We start from the raw sequence: 16446 nt of genomic DNA on the forward strand, positions 1-16446 counted from the left end.
CTTTATTAAAGTGATCAGACAATTTTTGTGATGTAAAATTACTATCTACCTGAGGAGATTGTAAGATGCAAATTGTTGGAAGATGTCAGAAATGATAATTATAAGGGTGTTATAGAGACAACTCCTTATGCCAGAGCAATTGATTCGCTAAGGTGCACATGATAACAAATGACCTGACAGAGAATATAACTAGCAAGTATAAAACAGCAAACAAGTATATAAATGCTTTAGAAGCAAGATGTCCCTGAAATTTCACACCTTCTGCATTCCAAATCATTTCATAGTAGTTCAGTTATATTCATAAATTCTCCAAAACTACAACAGTCATGTATCCAACAATTGAAAGGAAAATAATAATGTCTGCCACTAAATAAAGAAAGAATACTACCTGCTCTGCGCTAACGTAAAGCTTTGGACCCATTAAGCTAAACTGCAGATGTGGGCAAACAGGTTCCTTTCGTTGAACTCCAGGAAAATTCCCTTGTGATGGAGCCCATGCACGTGGAATTTGAAATTCCAAGAAATATTGCAGCTCCTCAAGAGGAGGCTTATCTGAGAAAGTTAAACAAAGAAAATGGGAAATAGATTAAAAAAAGTTTTTGTTGTACTGAAGAGTCCCAGAACTTAATTCTTTTTTGTGCTCTGCGTTGTGCTGTATTGTGTGTAAGTGTGTTTGGGGGCGAGAAACCGAAATTACAGGTATAGATTAAAACAATTTTCAGCCCAATAGACGTGTGAAGAATATTAAGCACATTCAAGCTGAAGGGTAAGTTCTATAGGACAATTGTCAGACTAGATTCACTCTATGGGGCGGAAGGTTGGGCGGTCAAAAAAACACTATACCCATGTAATAGTGTAGCGGACATGAGGATGTTGAGTTTGATGAATAGCAAGACAAGAAGAGATAGAATTCGAAATGAATACATTTGAGAAAATTTTGGTGTGGCAACAATAGGCGATACGATGATAGAAAGTCAACTTAGGTGGGCTGGCAATGTATGGTGCAGACCCAATACAGCACCTGTTAGGAGGTGCGAGTTAGCTCAAGTGGAAGGCTCAAAAAGGGCAAGGGGTAGGCCTAAAAGGACATGGTTGGAAGTAATGAGAACAGATATGGGGACGTATGGCCCCACTTAAGGTATGGCCCTTAATATAGCAAAATGACAGACCATAATTCATGTAGCCAACCCCCAATTAGTTAAGAAAAGGCTTTGACGATAATGATGATAAGCAGTGTGAAGAATTAAGGGAAAAGAATGACACCAATCAGGAGAAAACTTCCCCGATATTCAGCTATCAACTTAAGGGAGTTCACTAAATAGGAAAAAGATTTTGAAGTCCCTCATGACCACCTTGTACACTTTTCCCTTCAGGATGAAACATGTCGGGAGCATTTGTTTGACCCCAAAACTCTCCAATCATCACCGTTTATCTCAGATAAACTTAAAAAAAAAAAAAAAAAAAAAAAAAAATCAATATGGAGTCCACCCCATAGATTATCTATGGACCGTCAATTTGATGGTCGATAAGGTTTTATGAGCTAGAATCATTTCTTTCTTTTAAACTGTTTACAAGGTGAGCTAATGATATGAAAATTTTCAGATACAGAAAAAAAATTTCAGATATAGAAAATTCCCCTAACTAGGTGCTTGGGACAGGGAACAAAGTGTATCATGGGATCCCATGGAACCAACATGCATTTAGTACTATAAGTTAATAATAATAGGCCTTGTCTGGCTGTGCATATAAGCCTTCCGGGATTTTAATGAGGCATTTGGCCCTACATGAATGAGAAGTGTTCTGCGAAATTTGTGCAAGAAATGCCACTTATCCACAGCTGTCTTTCGTAGACAAGTCCACCTATGCGATGCTCTCCTATCCGTGCAAGGAAAGAGCCCCTTCACTGGTCACACTATCAAACAGATGAATTGACACTAAGACAAGAACTCTCTTTGGGCCGATTATGAAGAACAGACTTAATTAAACAGCAATGGTTGATTACTATAAACCATATCAATATGGTTGATCTCGAAGCCAAATATTTACCATTATGATCTAGCAAAAATAGCACGTCTTTTCCTGTCCAAAAAATAAGGTCAAGATTTCCTTCGCTCTTTGCAAATGGAACAGAGAAATTATGAAGAATCACCAGATCGACCGCATCCAATTAAAACAGCATTTAGCACCCGACTACCTTGAGGTCCATGTCAATAAATACAGGTTGAGCAAAGTCTTAGCATATTGTTTGGTGCAATTTTATTTTATTTTTGTTTTTTGGTGCAAATTAATGACACTTGATTCCCTAAAAGGTATAATAGGATAATTTCCTAATAACCCTATTCTCTAATACTGTCAGGACGTCACAGTACATCTTGAACTTCTAGAGTACTTTCACCAGCCATCTTTTCTAACGAAATATTCCCTTTGAAACAGAACTACGGAAACATGTCAATTTCAAACTTCACTTCCCATTTTAGAATATTTAGATCATCAAACATCAAATCCAACTTCCCATAAACAAAAATGCATGATGATACTCATGTTCTTATTCAATTTGCCTGAAAAAATAAAATTATGAGAAATGTGAAGATGTAGCTCTTACACTCCAAGTAAAGCTCAATTGCTCGGGTTAGATGCTTTGCTCCAGGCACCCCATCCAATAGAGAAGTGATGGGATAAAAACTCATGTTTATAACGTCGGGTGTAGAATACACAGTCGTCACCCACTTGTGATGACTCTGAACAAGATCATCACCTCCCCTCCTCCTAAAAATCACAGTAACATCCTACAATCATGGAGAAAAAAAATTCCTTTTACAATTCACGATGTATGAGTTTCCATATTTGAAAGCTCAAGTAGCATTAATGTTTGTCATGCGTAAAAAGCATTAGAGAGTCTTAGAAGTGCAATTACAGTGAGACCCCATATATTGATAACAAGAAATGCAGTAAATAGCTCAAATAAGCTCAAACTGCATACATATTTGCCATATTAAAAGTAGTAGAATGATGGACACATTCTCGGTAGGCAGATTAGAGCGAAACTGCACTACATCAGTCACAGGAAATGCAGTAACTCTATGACACATGTAATATATTACAAAATAATAGTAGGAATGGAAGACCGCTACCCCAAATACCAATGTACAATATAAAGGACATACATGCACAGTAACACAGCCTATCTCAATGCAGTTAAAATTCATTCTACTCAGCACTGATAGATACTTGTGGAAAACCCCCATCTCAATGCGAGGGGAAGAAACTTGAGGGCAAGAATAAAAAATAAAGAAACTTCCTTCCCAATATAAGCAATGACTACATTTAAATCACAGCATATTAACCAAGATTCCCTAAAGGAAGCGATCAAAGTGGCTAAATGCCTAAATGAGGTCACATTAAAGAGAAAAAATAATGTGAAATGAGCTAAGTAATGAAAAGCACTTTCATTATTCTCTCAGTTAACAATAAAGAAAAAAAACAAATGCACAAAAAGTAAGTATCAATACAAGTGGAAAATAAGGCACAAATATGCTACTCCACACACCACATCCCTGATTTATGATACAACTCTTCTCAAACATGCAACATACTATTAAACCTAAAAATAGAAGAGATAGCATTCTCCTCAAGGAAATAAAGGGCAAAGGTTTACAGCATGAAGGTTATAAATATGGTAACAACCACAACAATTTAAACAGTAAGCAAGCTCTTCGACTTGAAAATTGAAATTTAACAGATAATGCACAATATACAACCATGCAGAAGCGCATTAATGCAAACATAGTAGACAAACAACTTATACATGCATAGCTGAGAACTGCACATATAGGTTAACTCTAGTGGTGGTAGCTATAGAAAGTTTAGAAACTCATATGTGGATGTCGCAGCATGAGAATGTTTGTGTCCAATGGTGTAGGATGAGACACGGTTTTACATGTGAAAATTGGCAGCAGTATGCCATTACATGAAGGTTCTGGGCTATCCCAGACCCTTCCAAAATTCAAGCCTTTGGTTGGTTTGTGACCTTAAACAAAGAGCTGACCATTGATCACATCACAAACAGGGGATGGCTATTTCCAACGTGTATAATGTGCAAAAATGAGGCTCAGTGTTAAATACTTAAATGCATCATTTTTTTTTGTTGTTGGGTAAGTCAATAGGGAAATAACTATTACGATCTGGTCCTATGCCTCAAACTTATTTGGACTTCAATGGGATATACCTGAATCAATAGAGGATTTTCTTTACATATTAGTATGCCCCTCCTTTTCCAAAGCCTGGTCTTGTGCTGTGGAGATTGACCAGTGAACATTCTCCCTTTACTGGTCAATTTGGTTGGAAGCCAAAACCAAATCTTCTCCAAACACGATGAGGTCGGTTGGTTGAATGACAAGATAAAATCCAATGTAATCTCATACTAGAGCAAGAAGAGAATTATGGATTACTCAAGCACTGAACTTGAAAATTAATGGAAGGGATCTCTAAGGGACACCTTATTTCCTGTCTCAAGACATGCTAATTGGACCACTCCAGGTGAGGGTACAGTAAACCTGAACTTCAACGGAACTTCAGTGCATATTCAGGGACCAGCTGGGGTAGGTGGCGTCATGCATGACCACAGAGGAAGAACCCTAATGACACTAAAATGAGGCAGAAGCACGAGATTTGCTGATTAGATTGCAAGACCAAGATCCAAGATGGGTGTCCCTAGATATTGAGGATGATCCAGAAATGTCACTTTATGGAACAGGAAGTGAGTTTGCCCATCGCTTCTCATCAACATTGTTGAGGAGATCATTGCACTTGCCTATAAAATTAGACCCTTGGATGTAGGCCAGTGAAATGGCAGACCAGTTGGCAAGGGATGGAGTCCCAACCACCCCTTGTATTTAGCTATTTTGTTTGTTAGTGTTCATCAAACAAATGAACTTAATTTTGTTAATGGATAGTATGTTAACAATCAAAAAAGTAAATGGAGGCAGAATCATCATCATCATCATCATTGTCCAAGACTTATTCCAACTATTTGGGATCGGCTACAACAATCTTGTTCCGTCATTTCGCTCTACCAAGGGTCATACGCTCAGTTAGACTATAAGTCACCACATCTTTTCTTGCTACTTCCATCCATGTCCTTTGGGGCCTTCCCCTTGCCCTTTTAAAGCCTTCCACTTCAAACAACTCACTCCTCCTAACCAGTACCCTTTTAAATCCTTCCACTTCAAACAACTCACTCCTCCTAACCGGTGCTATTATAGGTTGACACTGCACATGAGTCATGACCAGACCACCTAAGTCTAGTTTCTATAATTGTATCGCCTATTGGAGCTACTCCTAAGTTCCCTTGAACATATTCATTCCGAATTTTATCCGTCCTTGTCTTGCCATTCATCCATCTCAACATCTTCATCTCAGCTATACTCATTCTATGGATATATTATTTCATGTATCCGATATTCCGCCCCAAGAAGCATAGTTAGTCTAACAGTTGTCCTATAGAACTTCCTCTTTAGTTTCATTGGTATGTGACGATCGTATAAAACCCCAGAAGCACATCTCCACTCAATTTGCCAAGATCTTATTTTATGAGCAACATCTTCCTTGATCTCTCCTTTCTCATGGATTATCGACCTAAGATACTAAAAACATTTCTTTTAGGTACTTCTTGGCCATCAATCATAACTAATTCCTCGTTTTTTCTCCAATTATTGCTAAACTTACATTTCATATATTTTGTCCTAGTTCAACTCATTTTAAAGAAATTGAAGCAGGGTATACCTAGAATAACTGATATTTATGTTTGAGTAGTGTCACTACAGATGTGCATGTGCATATGTGCATGTGTGCAAGTGAGCGGGATGTGAACCCGATACAATCAGAGGTGCGATGCGATGATGCAGCTAAACGCAGGTGCATCACCCCTAATGCAGTCAATAAATTTAAAAATAAAAATAAAAATACAAAATATATAAGAATGCATATAAAAAACATAAATGTGATTTATGTAACATTATGTATCTCAATTTATTCAATATCTATACTATATTAACTATCTAAGACTCTGAGTATTCAATATCTATACTATATTAACTATCTGAGGCTCTGAGTCCCCTGATAGCCTAACAAAGAGTAATAGAGTTTTTTGTTCTAACTTCTAATCTTTAGTAGCTTATATGTCCAACACAATCAACATTTAAAACATAGCAATCCATTCCATCTAATATAAAATAACCAGAACACCAAACTTGAAAGTTTCAACTCTAAAGAGCAAAAGACCAAAGCTTATGACATACAAAAGAAACAAAAATAATCAAGTCTCAACTCTCAATTAGACAAGTCTTCAAATACTTGAATTTCCTCTATCAATTATTTTTGTCTGATTTTCTTTTTTTCTATTGCCTTTTCTTGGCTATCTATGTATTTGCCTTAATCTCTCTTCCCAATCTCATCAGTTGCTTGTGGGAATGCTTTAACAATCCTGGTAATACCGGCTAGATGTTCCTTCGGCAAGGAAAATATCTACCCATATAAGTATTCCCAAAAAGAGTACAAACAACAGAATTTCAGTCCTTAAGGTTTTTACATTTAGTGTACAAATGCAGAATTCTTATTACTTGATGATGCTGAAAGCATTGCCCCAAAGAAAAAAGCATTCGAAAATGGAAAACTCATCATAAACCAAAGGAATTTTGATTTCTACCCAGCCATTGAAAACCATCTATTAGTTGGAGAATCATTGCTGATATACCTTCCAAATGATGCCCAAATCAATCTCAAGGGATAATCAAAAGAACCTCTTAATGTTTTCCAAAACTTTAGACTCAATAAAAAAATCAAAAGTTCGAAATTGTTTTTTTTAATCATCTTAGAACCATGTATAATGATTCTCAAACCCTTCCCTTCATTTTTGAGTGGGAAAAGAACAATTTTACCCATGCTCATGGGCTTATTTTTCACCCACGAGCACAGAGTACATATGTGGGTGCATCGCTCGTCATGGATGTAGGCAATGCAGCTCTATATGCAAGTGATGCACCACACATGCGGGTGCATCACATTCAGTGTTTTAAAATGCAGCCACATCACCGCATGTGCGGCCGCATCAGGCGTTATGCGCTGGGCAGTGCATCGCAAATACCCACATATGCGTTCGAGAGAGATGCGTCCACATACACGCCATATCTCTCTGCATATGCGGCCGCATACCGCATAGGACGCATAATCCCACATATGTGGTCCACCAATTTTATGAAAATGAACCCCTCGGGTAGGGGTATTTAGGACTTTTTGACCCTTGAAAAAGGGGGGAAAAGGTTTGCGAGGGTATTAAACCCCTCAAACATCATTTTTCAGCCACATCCATGGCTTTTTTTGGATCAAATGAATCAAAAAAAAAAAAACAGGCGGAAATTTTATTTTTTGGAAGTTTCTCAGAAATTTTATGTTTGGAAGTTCTTCGGTTTATGTATTGGTTGATGCTTGGTTGCTCATTTGTATCTTTTGGGTGTTGATTTGAGAAAGTTTAGGCGAACTTGTGACAACAAATCTAGGGTGTTGTATTGACACTTCTTGACATTGACTTTTAACTCTTTAATCTTCGTAAAATTTGTAGTATTTTGTAACTTTAAAGCTTGTGGTTGCAAATTTGTGCTTATGGTTGTTGATTGTTGAATGTTTTATAAAGCTATTTTCCAGTTTCTAGTTTTTATCAGAGGATAGTGGATACAGAATCTCCAACAACTAATACTCTTGGAGTTAATGAATAAACTAAATACCTACTATCACATTTATCACCTCCATATATTTTTCTATGCATTAACTTATTTTTGGAGTTTTTTAGAATTTTTTTATATTCATTGTCCACATCGGGGCACTGCACCAACATCCGGACCACATCAAGCCGCATCGGCCTCCCCGACACATACGACCGCATCTCGCATTTAAAAACACTGATCACAATTTTTTGTATATGCACCTTAGAGCGATGCACTCAGTACTATGCGGTAGCATTTTAAAACATTGCAAATGCAGTTTTTTCCTCTCTTTTTTTTTTTTTTTTTTTTTTTGCAATAGTTGCCGAAGTTTTCGTTAATGTTTTAAAGATTTACAATAACGCATTCAATTATCAGAAATTTGCTCCAAAACAGCACCCCTAAAGAACTACAAAAAGGATACACATGAAGCAGGCTTCTTTAATCTATTTGGCGCCAATTGCTTAGCTATCTCATTGGATTCCCCCCACGAATGGTGACTTGAGACCAAGATATCGCAGAATTCTCCAAAAATCTCAAAACAAATATTCCTTATATCTTCAAAGGGGGCCTGATTCCTTCTTTCCTATACAATTACATTCTCCAAATCCCCTTCTATCTCTACTCCCTACTCCTTCCATTCTGGCTTCAGATTTAGCTTCTAGATTGCATCACATCTCTGAAGGGGGCCTGAAATAGTTATTAAAACTCTTCCTCATTGATCTCTTAGCGCTCCCCCAACTCACCTGGCCCTAGGTTTCCATGGGAGCTCCCATCAAAATTTAATTGAGCTTCTTTACCCTGGGCTGCCCCCATACCACAGAATTTATTTTGGCATAGAGAGCAGATACTGCAATTGTATGCTGATGGCTCTCAAAGTCTTCTATTGATATTCCCCAAAACTCACCACAAACCTGAACCCCAATATATCCTCACTTTGAACTTGTCCATTAACCAAGCTAATACATAGTATTTTGAATTTAATGTACAAGAGTTTCTTTCGATCCAGACGACCTAAAGGACTGCTAAAATGCCCTTTAGGGGTAGCTTGATTAAATTTTGGATTGATTCTAGCATTAAAGAAACGACCCAAAGAAATAACCAAAATCAAAGCATCCCTCCCTGAAAAATGATCGCCATCCACACTCTTTTGAAGCTTCATACCCACACCATGTCATCTCTCTCTCTCTCTCTCTCTCTCTCTCTCTCTCTCTCTCTCTCTCTCTCGCACAAAAAATTTAATTTTATTGCATATTTGCAGAGAATGTCCCTTAATTCAACCTTTTGACTCTCTTGCAGTACTTTGTTTTGATTCAGGCACGAGATTGTTGGAGTTATCAAAGAGATAGGTTCAAATGTGAGTGGTTTCATGGACTCATATCTTGAGCACATCAAACGGGCTCGCCGATCAACTCGCCAAGGATGGAGCAGCGACCTATGAAGCTGCTTAGGGCCTTCCCTTGACAGCCCACTTCTGGGTCCCCTTTTGGCTTATGACCTGCTTGTCTCTTTCTTTTCTCCCTTCCTTTCGTTCCTCTTTCTCCTTTCTTTTTCGTATATGAACTGCTCACAGTGTAAGGGAAGGTTATAACCCCATTTTGTTTATTTTTTGTATATGGTCTTTTGAGCCATTCTTTTTTACCAGGTGACTCGGCTTTGAGGCTACCTAGGAATCAACCTTGTACTTCTTTCTATCAATACAATCATCAACGGTTATCAAAAACAAAATGTGAGTGGTTTCAAAGTTGGTAATCATGTTGGGTGGGAACATATATGTAAACACTTGCAGGGATTGTCAATATTGTGATGAGAAATGAGAAATTAGAATGCTACTACCTAAAGGACTTGACCTTAACATTTAATTCTGTAAATGTGGATGGTAAAATAACGAAAGGAGGATATTCAAGGCCACATTGTAGTTCATGAGAGAGTGTGGCTAGAAGCCTAGATTTCATAATTGATACTAACGCCAGTGACCACTCATTCGGCACTAAAAAAATTTAGGTCAAGCTCGGATGATGGCTCCGTCGTAGGGAGCTCCATCTCTCTCCTCGCCTTCCCCCTTCCACAGTCTCCCCTTCTCGCCCCCCCTCGCCACCTTTTACTCCTTTCCCTCCACTACACGAGAACTATGCTCACCTCATCCATAAAACCAAGCCAACCTCTCATCAGAGCTCATCCTTCCCACCCCAGACCTCCAACGTCTTACCCCATCCCACGCCTTCTCTCTTCTTCACTCTCAATTGCTTGCCCCTTTTCCCATTACAATAGGGGGCAAACCAAGGTTTTAAAAATCGGTGAGTCGCAACGGACTCGCCCGAGTCGACACGGGAATCGGGCACCCCGTGTCGATTCTTCTGCAAAATCGGGAATCGCCCGATCCTAGAGGAGAATCGGCGATTTTGAACAATGAATCGCCCCTATTACGTCATAAATCCCGATTCCAGCCGCTCAGTGACGTCACAAGGCGAGTCGTTACCTGAGGACATTTTGGTATTTTTTATCAAGATATCATAACTGGTGTACCCTTTCTCTCCATCACACTAGCATTAAGGCTTTTGTGAAGGTATTTATACCTTCTACACTTTCTCCAATTCTTCGATGTGGGACTTGCGTTAAGCCATATTGTATTGAAAATTCATACAATATAGGTAATTATTGTACAAAACTCTTCAGCAGCGCACGAAGGGCCACCATGGTTAGCAGTAGTGGTTCTTATGCGTGACGCCCTAAGTTCGAATCCCAGTTGGGATGTTATTGTAAAAAATTCTCTTTTTGTCTTCAAAAAAAAATTTAAAAAAAATAATATCATAAAAAAAAAAAAAGATAGGTTTTTACTTTTGTCTTAAAAAAAAAACTAAAATTTATCTTCATAAAAAAAAAATAATAATAATCATAATAATAATATCATAAAAAAAAATTAAAAAAAATAATATCATAAAAAAAAAAAAAAAGATAAGTTTTTACTTTTGTCTTAAAACAAAAGCTAAAATTTATCTTCATAAAAAAAAAAAAAAAGGTAGGCTTTTACTTTTGTCCTAAAAAAAAAAACTAAAATAATATGATATAAGAAATAAAGAAAATAAAAAGTAATACAACAAGCCAAAATAGGTAATATAACATCTTCTTTTTTCTTGTCAAAAAAAGAAAAGTAATACAACAAATATCATATTTTCTCGTAAAAAAAAAATACAAGTATTTCTTGTCAAAGAAATAAAAGATATTTCTTAATACAACAAATATTTTTTAATACAAACTAGGAATAACTAATCTAATTATAATTTTTATTTTTATAATATGGTAAGCTTTAACACAAATTTAGGAATATTAATTTTAAGACATGATTCATACACATTTGAAATATTTCTCTGTCTCTAACAATCTCTTTCAATAAATTTATTCTAAATTTCTAAAAAATTATATTTTTAAAAATTTGAAGTGTTATTTCAAAAATTGATGCGCATTCGAATAATTTATATATTGATAATCAAATATTTTATTATTTATTTGCTTTATAAATCTTGTAATATTTTTTTTTTTACAGTTGTCAATAATACATTTTGAATTAAATGATATTATAAAATATTTTAAATTTGCTATTATTTATATAATAAAATATAAACCAACAATTTTCGTTGCAATATATAATATTATAGTTAGATAGGTTGTAATAATTTTGGATTATAGCTAGTTAGGTTGTAATAATTTAGTTTTTTTTTTTTTTTAGTGGATTAGGTTTTTCCGCCAATTCGAGATTTTAGTGGCCATTTTTTATCGATTTAATCCATTATTTATTGTAGTCTATGTATGATTATATACCTTATCCATGGTAATTCTATGTTTTTTGTTTTATGTAATGCAAATTTAATGGTTAACATAAGTTCATACAGAGAAAGAATATCTTAATTAATCACAAATTGATTAAAAATGGAAGTTAATAATGTAATACCTATATTTTTTATTGGATTCTTAAAAAATAACATTTATAATGAATTTTCATAATTGTTTTGGATTTTTTTTAAGGCTTAATAGGACCAATTCGGCCAATTCCCGATCTGGATCGTCAATTCACCGATCCAGATGAGTTTTTGAGGTGCCCGATCCGGGGCACCGATCCGTTTTTTAAACCACTGGGGCAGACACTAAGCTTTCATTGAGAACGCTATGGGGTTAACCTGAGTGGAACTTTTCAAACCACACAAAGATGACATCTCTAGAATTGAAAAATGGAGCAGAGACCTTTGGGCCATTACAGACCTCTCTTGTCGGAAGCTATCTTCAGGTATGTCCTCTTCTCCTTCCCCTCAGAAGAAAGCCTTCCTAGAGCACTCAACAGTTCAAGCCATGAACTTCATTTCAAAAGGGCTACTTTCTCTCTACGGTGCTGGAATAAGGAAATGGCCTCTGCTTAGCCCCAGAAAATTTGTTTGACGTTTCAGAAAATTGGAGACTCATGCAAGGCTTTCATTGTGGCTCACTGAAATTCCTCAGCTTTTCCTCCCCCACGGCTCCATTCAACTCCTGGTTGAAACCCTCATCCCATCCTTAATCCCAACCTCTCTATGTGTTGAAATCGATGGCTTGTTCTTTCGAATCTCGTTGCCTGGCCTCCCGTGTCTCCTACATCCCCTTGCCATGTCTTAGACCACAGAATATTGCACTATACTCCTAAGGCACACCATCATCCCGTGGATAGGGAAGGTTGGATCACAATTGACCAAAAAGGGAACCATCATGGCCGTAGACACAATCATGGACGGCATCTCAACCATCCACCACCTCATTGTAATGCTCTCTCAAGGGACTGCAACACCAACAGGGCAAGGGAAGCAGCCCCATCTATCACGCACCTTGGGACAGGTGTCGCCCATTCCTACCCTAGCAACCCTGCCCGTAACAAGTCATCCTTAGCCCATGTGCTTGACCCATCTGCATCAAATCATATGCTTACGCATGCCCCTCCTCACGTGACTAAAGAAGCATGCCTTCCACCACACGCTTCCCCACCTCCTTTTCTTCTTTCGAGGTTGCAACCTTTTCTAACATGGATACCACACAACCTATGCCTATACACAAATGCTGGCATTCAACTCTTCCCCTTGTCGGCTGGATCCAGTTGTCATGCATGCCCTCGTCCAACACCCCCCACGTGACTTTGCCCCCCACACCCCCTGGCACCTACCTACACACCTCATCTCAAGGGCTGCCTATCGGTGAAGATGGCAGGCCTCTCCATTTAAAACAGTTTGACCCCTCTCTTTTCTACCCTTTGTCGACCTACCCTTCGTCGGGCCCCGCACTCCCCTGCTTTTCACAGTCAGCTCCCTCCGCCACTCCCCTCTTATCGTCCCCCTCTTCCCTCATCCACCAACCTTTTTGCCCTTTAACCCCTCCCATCTCTCCCCCCTCAGAGCCTCATCTTCCCTCCTCTTCACCTCTCAGACCCGCTTCTCACCGCTCCCCCTTGCTCTCTCCCCCCTCTTCAACCCCCTCACCTCCCCACTTTCCTCCACCCCACCTCAATCTACACATTGGCCTCTCTTTTTCGGCCCCTTCTGCTCTAGACAATCCCTCCAACCCTTCGCCAGTGGCCCCGCGTTCTTCATCCTTCACCTCAGGGCACCATTTGGCATTGTAGAGCTATCACCACAACCCCCCCCCCCTCCCTTTTCTCCAACCCCATCCACCCCTCTGGGCTGGGTATCCTTTCACATACCCCATTGTGCCAGCTAATCTCCTCCCCTTATAAACAATCACCATTCAACTCATCAAGATACCACCGCTCCTCCCTCAATTGAGGATTCCTCGCAATCTCAGTCGATAGCCTCAGTTGACTCCAACTTTGTCGAAGCTATGGACTTCGCTCAAGGTAATACTAAGGAGGTGCTTCAAGTGATGGATCTCAAGTTCGATGGGCTTAAAGAGGCTCTAGAAGTATTAATTAAGGTTGATGCCCATCTCAGGGCCACATAGAAGGCCAAAGCTAAAGCTCAAGGTAAGGCTCCTGCAACCACTCACAAGGGACAGCACGAGCTGACCAATCTTCACTTCGGAGTCTCGTATGCCAAAGGACAACCCTCCCCCTCCCCCCAGCCCATGGCTTCACAGCCTACAAGACGCTCGTCGAGGGGAGCCCCCACACATCCCCCCTCTGCATTCCTCATGAGGATTTTGACATGAAATGTTTGGGGCAACCCGAACAAGCAAAGTTCAATTCGCGACTTCATCGCTAGATTTTCCTCTTCCCTCCCTGGGATGGTGGAAACTAAATTTCCCTCTCCCTCCCTTTCCCACATTCGACAAACTTGGGGCCTTAGACTTTGCCAATGGGTGGCTCTTGAACCCCAAGGAGCTTCGGGTGGCATTTGGGTCCTTTGGGACCCAACCACCCATACCCTTGTCGATCACCACATAGGGCAATTTTCTGTTACTGTTACGCTTACTAGAATTGCTGATGGCCTTCTATGGAAGACCATAGTGGTGCATGGACCCAACTTGGACTCAGCCAGAGATGCCTTCTAGGGTGAACTTCAACAATACTCGTCCTCAACCCTTCCCACTTGGGGCTTGGGACGTGATTTCAATGTAACTAGATGATCTCATGAGAGAAACTCCAATGATAGGATTACCCTTGCCATGATCCACTTCTCGAACTTTATATCCCAAAACCGCCTTCTCGATATCCCCCTGGAGGGAGCGGAATCTACCTGGTCCAATCACTCCCCAAACCCCACTTTATCCAAGCTGGGCAGGTTCGTCACCTCCCTTGAATGGGACAATCTCTTCCTTAGAACCCATTCCTCCTTCCACCCCATGCCTACTTCAGACGACCGTCCTATTTTACTCAACACTCAAGCTGTCCAAAGGGGACCAAAACCTTTCGATTTGAAATCGCTTGGTTCGAAGGGGCCGACTTCTCAGCTCTAGATCGTTCGAAATGGGATTCCTTTGCCACCCAAGCTCATGGATGGGCCGCCTTTAAGCTACAGATGTAACTACGTCTCCTAAAGACTCCCTAAGGTCGTGGAGTGCCCAATTCCCCGGCAACTTTCGAACTCAAAAGAACCGTTGCTTCAATCCATTCAATTATGGGACTCCATCGAAGAAAATTGAACCCTTTGTCCCTCCAGAATGGAGCTAAAGTTGACTTTAGTCTTCTCCTCAAGAAGGAGGAAATTTACTGGGCCCAAAGTCCAAGGTCAAGTGGCTCAAGTATGGGAATCTCAACACTGCTTACTTCCATAAGGTTGCCAACTGCCGGAGAAGAAAATACTCCATTACCCATCTCAAGGTTGGTGGTTGAATTCTCGACCATCCTCACCATTATGAGCAGCCAGCTATCGACTTTTTCTCACAGCTCTTCTCCACTCCCTAGGGTCCTAGAGCTTATATGGATGACCTCTCCTTTCCTTCCCTTCCCCTTGAAATAGCAGCCTCTCTTGAATGACCTTTCATTGAGGAGGAAGTCCTAGGGGCTATCAAAGACCTGAGCTCTAACCAGGCCCTGGGCTCCAGGACCCAAAGGGGATCCCAATGGCCCTCTTTAAGGCATTTTGGGACACTTTCAAGCCAAACATCATGGCTTTCTTCGAGGAATTTCACTGTTGGGGAATCATCCACCGAGCGATGAATTCCACCTTCATAGCCTTGGTCCCAAAGATAGAAGGAGCTAAGGAACTAAAAGACTTCAAGCCCATAAGCCTGATTAATAGTGCTCATAAAATTTTGTCACAAGTTCTAGTCTCCCACCTTAGACTAGTCTTACACTAGGTCATTTCCCCATCTCAAGGGTCATTTGTCAAGGATCGCCAAATCCTTGATGGGGTTGTTATTGCTCACAAAAGTATTAATTCACACCACTGACAGAAAACCCCAGGGCTCATTATAAAATAAAACTTGATTGGGAGAAGGCGTATGATCATGTTGATTGGAAGATTCTTGATGAAACCCTTCGTTGAACGGGCTTGAGGGCTACATGGAGAAAATGGATCCAGAGCTCTGTATCTCGAAACCTTTTTCTCTATGCTTTTCAATGGTCCCCCAAGGGGTACTTTCAGGCCTCAAGAGGCCAGCGAAAGGGTGATCCTTTGTCGCCCTTCCTCTTCGCCATAGTAGCTGACGTATTCAGTGCCTCTTTATCGAGGATATATCAAGCAAGGCTCCTTTCAGGTTTCAATATAGGAAGGTCGGGCCCTCTTGCAACCCACCTTCAATATGCAGACGATAGTTTTATCTTCTGCAATGCCTCCCATCAGCAAGTCAATAGCATGCTTCTCTTCCTCAATTGTTTTGAATTTAGCCACTGGTTTCAGAGTCAACATGGATAAATCAAAAATGATGGGTGTTGCCAGGGACTACCTCTTGGTCCACAGCCTTGCTGCCCATTAGGGGTGTGCGGTTGACAATCTCCCTTCTACTTAACTTGGGCTTCCCCTTTGCCTTAGCATGTGTAGACTTGACCTTTGGAGCCCTATAATTGATAAATTCAATAGGAGGCTTGCAGCTTGGAAAGGGAGATTCTTATCCTCAGTTGGAAGAGCGTTACTCATCAAGGCCACCCTCTCTAGTACTCTCTTTCTGATGTCTCTCTTCCTCATGCCAGCGTCAGTACTTGCAAGATTGGAAAAACTCATGAGGGACTTTTTTGGTCAGGCGAAGGTGGCCATAAATTCTACCTTATCTCCTAGGTCAA

The 16446-nt window shown here is 39.8% G+C and overlaps 1 protein-coding gene across 9 annotated transcripts in view; it reads right to left on the minus strand.

The window, feature by feature from the left end:
- The window catches only part of LOC18437500 (MACPF domain-containing protein CAD1), a 36317-nt gene that overhangs the window by 9721 nt on the left and 10150 nt on the right, over positions 1 to 16446 (minus strand). For 7 of the 9 annotated variants that reach the window (XM_088864857.1, XM_011626296.3, XM_088864852.1 and 4 more), the window contains 2 exons: positions 2603 to 2786; positions 389 to 552 (listed from right to left, as the gene is read on the minus strand). In XM_088864857.1, the coding sequence (XP_088720983.1) occupies positions 389 to 552; positions 2603 to 2786 (348 nt within the window). Of the gene's footprint in view, positions 1 to 388; positions 553 to 1784; positions 2787 to 16446 lie in introns of all 9 variants that reach the window. The other 2 variants (XR_016054115.1, XM_088864873.1) reach the window with 2 other exon arrangements.

The sequence above is a fragment of the Amborella trichopoda genome, chromosome 1 (assembly GCF_054954075.1).
Source record: "Amborella trichopoda isolate Santa Cruz 75 chromosome 1, AtrichopodaSantaCruz75HAP2 v2.0, whole genome shotgun sequence".
In the NCBI taxonomy this organism is placed as follows: Eukaryota; Viridiplantae; Streptophyta; class Magnoliopsida; order Amborellales; family Amborellaceae; genus Amborella; species Amborella trichopoda.